Genomic DNA, 6,288 nt, shown 5'->3' on the forward strand with positions numbered 1-6,288 from the left:
CTGTGGCCCTCTGCTGGGACTTATCCAAACCCTGTAGTGTGCACACTGATAACACAGGTCATAAACATGCCCCTTGTTAATAAAGGTCTTTCTCAGTGGTTTCCAGTCCAGCTGCCCTGCAGAATCACCAGTGGAGTTTAACTGGCACAGGTGTCTGGGCATCATCTAAGACCTACTGAATCAAAATCTCCAGAGAAGGGACTCAGGGAGTCTGTATTTTTTAAAAGTTCCCAAGTGATTTGATTGTACAATGGAGACTGCAAACCTCGGGCCACGAGTGTGAGTGTTTGCAAAAATACTTTCATTTAAGCAGGCAATTTCTGATAAAAGAAAGTGCTTCCTATTCACACAGAACAGGATAGCACAAGAGTGGAATGGCAGGTGGTGCACATACTGCTTAGCTGGGGATTGTCTTTACCTCCCTTAAAAATGAAATTGACCCAGGTAACAAAACCAGGTTTGAATAGAAGACTTGAGTTCATGGAGGAAGGGAAAGTGTGCACCCACCCTGTTCACCTGTCTCTTTATTCCATCATCTTCCCTGCTTGGATCTCAAGGGCAGAAAAACTCTTAATATGTGTGATGCTCCTCTGGCTCCCAACACCCCAGGATTTCTTGGGAAAAAAAGAGCATTGAGTTCGTTTAATCATCATGTCAATATAACATGACAGGTGAGTGGCTAGTCCTCATGGTAGCCTTGCTCTTCGTGGGCCAAAAATATGAACCTCTACATTGCTGTCATCTCCACCAGAAGAAAAGACTCTGGCCTGGGAATGAGCCAGGGAGGGAAGAGATGAAGGAGTCTTTCCACCAAGAAACTCTTCCAGGGTGGAATGTGTTCAATAGTGTTTTATGGGACCTCTGTGTGAAGATGAAGGTGATGGAAGGGGAACTGAGAGAGAGGATAATTCTTGTTCAGATTTGACCAGTGTGCACCTGAACCAGGCATGATTGGCCATCATCACCCAGAGGAGGGGTCAAAGCTGGGTCTTGCTACAACCTGTCTCTGTAACCCAATTGCAGCCCCCAAGCTTCCCAGTCCCCTGATCTGCCCTCCTGATATCAGAACACACCTGTGCCTCTGCACTGTCACAAAGAACAAACATACAAGGATCAAAGACTCTAAGGAAGCAGGACACATTTACAGAGGTGCCTGAATGTCTTCCTGTGGAACAGAGTAGAATCCCTTTGAGTTGCTCTCCTGGAATCTGTCCTACTTGGAAAGGAAGGAAGTGTGGGAGCTGTGAAACAGATGGATGGCAACAGCAATCAGTCAGGAAGGGAAGGCTGGAAGCCAGACCTTGTGACCTGCTAGTGAGGTTCCCAAGGTACAAATAGCCCTGGACTCCCCAGGCCCCTAAGTACGGCTCCTAATTGCTCAACGTTTGCTAAAGCTGAAAGCTCAAAGCAAATAAACCACCATGAGGCTGTCCGTGTCTGTCCTGCTGGTCACTCTGGCCCTGTGCTGCTATGATGGTGAGTATCATTTCTAATCAGTCCAGCACCAGCCTTGGTAAGTAACCTTTGTCTGAACTAGGTGAAATTAATTGAGATGATCAGATCAAAATCCAAACGTTTCCTCTACTACTGAAGTAGCTCCCCAAAAGCCCAGGGCTCATTTTGTTAATTTCCAACACTCTGGAACTTAAAAAAATGATTGCAGGCAGATTTTAAGAGTTTTCCACTCCTTGTCAGTGATCTGTGTTTGAGAAGCAGCTGGCCTAATAAGATTTGGATGTGAATTGTGGCTCTGCCACTTACCAGCACTTGGACATTGAACAAAATGTTTAATCTCTCCAAGTCCCCTCATGTCACTGGGTTTCACAGTTACCACCAAGAGTAGCTATGACAATGGAGTGGGATGACGTGTGTCAGGATTCCAGCTCTTGGTATCGAGCACACATCATGTAGTTATCAGATGTCCTCCTTCCAGAAATTTTCAGGTACCAGTTGAGTCCACAGCTTTTTAAATCATGGATTCAGATTCACAAAATGTTACAGATGGAAGAGTTTTTTGAGAGTTCTTAGTTCAAGAAGAGCCAATGTTCTCTGAATCTCTGGATAGTAAATCTTAAAATGGGCTTTGTGAATAAGCAGCAGTCAACATCTCTACAAAAGTTACTAGTTTTCTAGGATTGCCACCAGGAATTGGAAGAGAACTAGTACTGTCATTAGGGCTACAATTTCTATTTTTCTAGATCAATTCTAGCCATTCCTTCAACAATACCTTTGCATGTCTTCACACCCCCGATACTGACTCATTCTTGTGGAGTCTTTCTTTTTCATTTGACTTTCTAAACATCCACTTCTTTTCCTTTCTTCGCTCTGATTTACCCTCTCCAAATACTCTGCATAGTTTGATGTCTGACCAGGGCTCATATCAGAGCCAGGTAGGGCATGTCCCAGGTGGCAGGCTGGTTGCAAAGACTTAGGGGAATGGAGAATCCAGATGAGGAAAAGTGGTTACTTCCAGTCTGAGCACAATTCCAGTGGGGTCAGGAATGAGCCTTCTCTCCAGCTCTCATCCTTTCTAGGAAATTCTGTACGTCACTGCAGAATAAAAGAGCCAATCATAACTTTGTGCAGAAGCTTCAAATGTGTTTAAATTGATTATATTCACTGTTTTTTAGCATTTGAGCTATGTCTGCATCCAAGAATCCTAGTTTCAATTTGATTTCAGTGCATCTTCCAACATACAAATAGTTTATTTAAACTTCTCCAGTTTTACTTTCCCATCTGTGACCTCTGGTAAGATTCTGAATCTAGTATTTATTTGAAATTTTATTATCAAAACTCTCCTCTTTCCTAATTGTCACTCTATTAACAGATAAAACTTAGTATTTTTAAAATCTAGGGATAGTGAATTTCAGGAAACCAGAGTAGTTTAGGAAAGTAGGGCTGTGCCTGAAAAGAAAAAAAGAATTAGGCATCATGACACCTGGTGCCCAGTCCTAGCACTGCTGCATGCAGTGTGACCTTGAGGGCCCCACATTATCATCAGCACAATGAGATGGGAATATGAAATCCCTGGGTTTCCTATCTAGTTCTAAGAAAGGAGCCATAGGAAAGAACCTCTTCCTCACATGAACTGTATTTCTTTTTCTTCTTCTCCAGTCAAGGCAACTGTCTGCCCATCCCTTGCTGTTGATCATACAGCAATGTATTTCACTCCTGACGAGTTCTATAAGATAACCCTTTCGAAATATAAAGCACCTGCAGAAGCTGTTTGGGCCATGATGCAAGTGAAGCAATGTACAGATGAGATCTCCATTGTGGACAGATTTCGAATCGCAAATGCATTGGTAACTCTTTCTTCTTTGTGCATAGAAACTTCCACTCAGGTGAACAGCCAGGAAGGAGGTCAGGGTGCTGCTCCTTGGGGTCATAGATTGTAGAGGCACCTGCCTCTCATTTCACATCTGATAGGGTGACCAAGTGGCCACAGGGTAGATGATAACATTACACCTGCTGAGCTATGCCAAGGCTGCAGCAGGGTCTGGACGCGTTCCTCCTTCTCAGGTCACCTCTCTAGGCACCAGGTTCCCTGTATTGTCCTGAGAAGGAGGATACCAAGAGCCCTACGCAGTGATGTTGAAGGGCCAAAGCACTGCTGTCTTCATGCCTGGGAGCTTTCCTGAGGGCAATTTCCCCTCAGCCAATGGACACAGTCCCTGTGGAATCTCATGGGAAGCGTTGAGTGTTGAATGAGGGAGAAAAATATTCCAAGGCCCTCTGTCAGTTTGGAGGGGGTGCTAGTTCGGCCCTTGAAACTTTCTACAGAGCCAGGGCCCACTCCTTGAACCCCCTCCACTTTTCTGCTCCTCACTCATTAATCCTCCTTATAATGGCCAATGGGCAGAGACCCCACTTGTTATCTTTTCTGTAGCAATTTGTGAAGGTGAAGCACTTAAATTATGTCTTTATCAAGAAGGCAGATATTTAAAGGCATCTCTCAACCCATCTATGCTGGATTTATGTCATGAGGTTCAGTTGCAAATGCTCATAGAAGCTGGATTCTCAATGCTGAGAAGTCCATGTGCCATCAGGTTGAATTTCTACACCCCGAGGCTGGGAATCTCCTGAAAGTAGTACTTCCTACGTCCTCTCCCATCCCAGTCTCCTTCTCTCAACCCTGTGTCCCTTTTGGAGTGAAATATTAGAGTTCTCTGTCCCAGGACATCAGAGAAAAGAAATACTGGGTTGCTCTGTCCAACTCTTCACCCCGTCCTTCCAAAGAAGGGTCCTAAGCTTGGGTGACCTCAGGGCTTATCTGTTGGACTATGGAAATGTATCTTTTCTGACTTGCATGGCCAGTTGTAACTCTACGAGGTCTATTTAGTTTACCAGCATACTGGGACTATGCCTCGTATCTTCCATTTGCCTTCTGTTGGCTGAAATTTCATTGGCATCTTGGTGTGAAGAACAGAGTGTGTTAATATGTCATCTCCAGGAGCAGCATGAATAGATATCTCATTTCTTTCTTCTTTTTCTGTTTCAGAGTAATGTACTGCTAAAGTGTACTTCCCAGGATTTATGAAAACTTCTGCCATAGTACCTCTGTCTTTCAACCGTCACCTGCTCTTTCCTGGAAAATGTAAAGGTTTCAACATCTTGCTTCAATAAATTACTTTCCCTGCACTTCTCTACTTGTCTTGTCATTATTTAATAGTCTCTGACCTCAAGTTGGGGTGGTTATCAACATGAAGTGGCCATTGGGTGTTGTCACTAGTACATTTCAGAGACTCAACGTCCAGTTAACCATGGCAGCCTGAGGTACTGGGATCAGAAGAGGAAAGCTTTGTCACAAATCATCCTGCACTACTTTACAGATTTCCCATTTACGTTGCCATGGGTAAAAAGGATGGTGAGGGTAAAAAGTAACTAAAACATTCCTGCTACTGGTCTTTACTGAGTGATGCTTGTAGCCTGTTTGGCCAGACAGGTCTTTCCCAATCAGAAGCATCACTAATATTTTGTCCTCATCATAACCACAATCAATCTACTTGGTTTTCACCCCTTTACTGTGGTTTTAATCCTATGAACTGTCCAGTATAATTTGTTTTCATCCACCTCTCAATTTTAGTGAATCTCTAGAGTTTAACCTTTGGTTAACTGTTTTTTACTCTGCACACTCACAAGGCTCATCGATGACTACACCACTTACCAACACCTAAGGCTAACTCTTACTCCCTCAAATTCTCCGAAGAGCTCCAGAAACAAGCATCCAGATGCCATATAGACAACTCCATTCAAGCACTCCAGAATTATTTCTGAAGAAACGTATAAAATTGAACACACTTCCTGCCCACAACATAGTCCTCTTGAATGTGCCTCCCCTCCCCATCCAGGCTAATGGACCCACCTCCCAATGAGGCAACTGACTCAGAAAATTTGGATACATCATAGGATCTGGGTTAGTTTCCAGTGGTTGTTGTAATCTACTCCCACTTGGTGGCTTAAATCAGTGTGTTTTCTCAAAGTTTGGAGGACAGAAGTCTAAAATCTGTGCCACTCTGCTAAAATCATTGTGTCAGGAGGGCCATGCTCCCTGTGGAAAGTTGAGGTGAAAACCTCCTAGGTGCTTCCAGTTTTGATGGCTGATAGTGTATCTCATCTTGTGTCCACATCACTCCAATCTCTGCCCCATGAGGTCACATTGCCTTCTCCTTTTCTGAGTGTGCAAAGTCTTCTTCTGCCTCGTTCATGTAAAATATACAGGATTACATTTAGAGGACACCAGAAATTTCAAGTTAGTCTTCCCATCTCACAATCTGTAACTTTATCACTTCTGCAAAGTCCTTTCTTGCCAAAGAAGAATAACATTATGAGTTCCAGGGATTAGGATGTGAATATTTGGCAGGGTTTTATGAGCTTACTATAGTTCATCTCTCTCCTGACATCTAAGAGCCCACTAAATTCTGCCTCCTCCACCGGCACAGCATGTCACTTCTGAACGTCCCCTCTTTTCCATCCCCAATCCATCATCACAGTCCAGTCCTCATCCTTCCTGGCCTTATCAAGAGTCTCGTAAATAGTGTCCTGGGCTCTGAGATACCTTCCTGTAATACATCATCCTCATTGAGACCAAAAAAATTGAATTGTGATCCTTGTCTCATTTCAATAACCATGAAATACTAGTGGACAGGTGTTTGCAAATGCTTGAAGTAAGAGAACATTATTAATTTCTCAAATTATTCATAGCAGGTATTTTTACACAATCTCTTGATTGAGAAATGAAGGATAACAGTTATCTACTGTTATCAATGATCAGCAACGCTTTTACAATAA

General features: G+C 43.4%; 1 protein-coding gene across 1 annotated transcript; it reads left to right on the forward strand.

Annotated features, from left to right (window-relative positions):
- Nucleotides 1-1,378: 1,378 nt before the first annotated feature.
- Nucleotides 1,379-4,608, forward strand: LOC124228382 (secretoglobin family 1D member-like). Its single transcript, XM_046642827.1, has 3 exons — nt 1,379-1,476; nt 3,115-3,302; nt 4,499-4,608. The coding sequence occupies exons 1-3, from the start codon at nt 1,422-1,424 to the stop codon at nt 4,535-4,537; spliced, it is 282 nt and encodes a 93-aa protein (XP_046498783.1). The 5' UTR covers nt 1,379-1,421; the 3' UTR covers nt 4,538-4,608.
- Nucleotides 4,609-6,288: the final 1,680 nt, after the last annotated feature.

This window comes from Equus quagga, chromosome 17 (assembly GCF_021613505.1).
Source record: "Equus quagga isolate Etosha38 chromosome 17, UCLA_HA_Equagga_1.0, whole genome shotgun sequence".
NCBI lineage: Eukaryota > Metazoa > Chordata > Mammalia > Perissodactyla > Equidae > Equus > Equus quagga.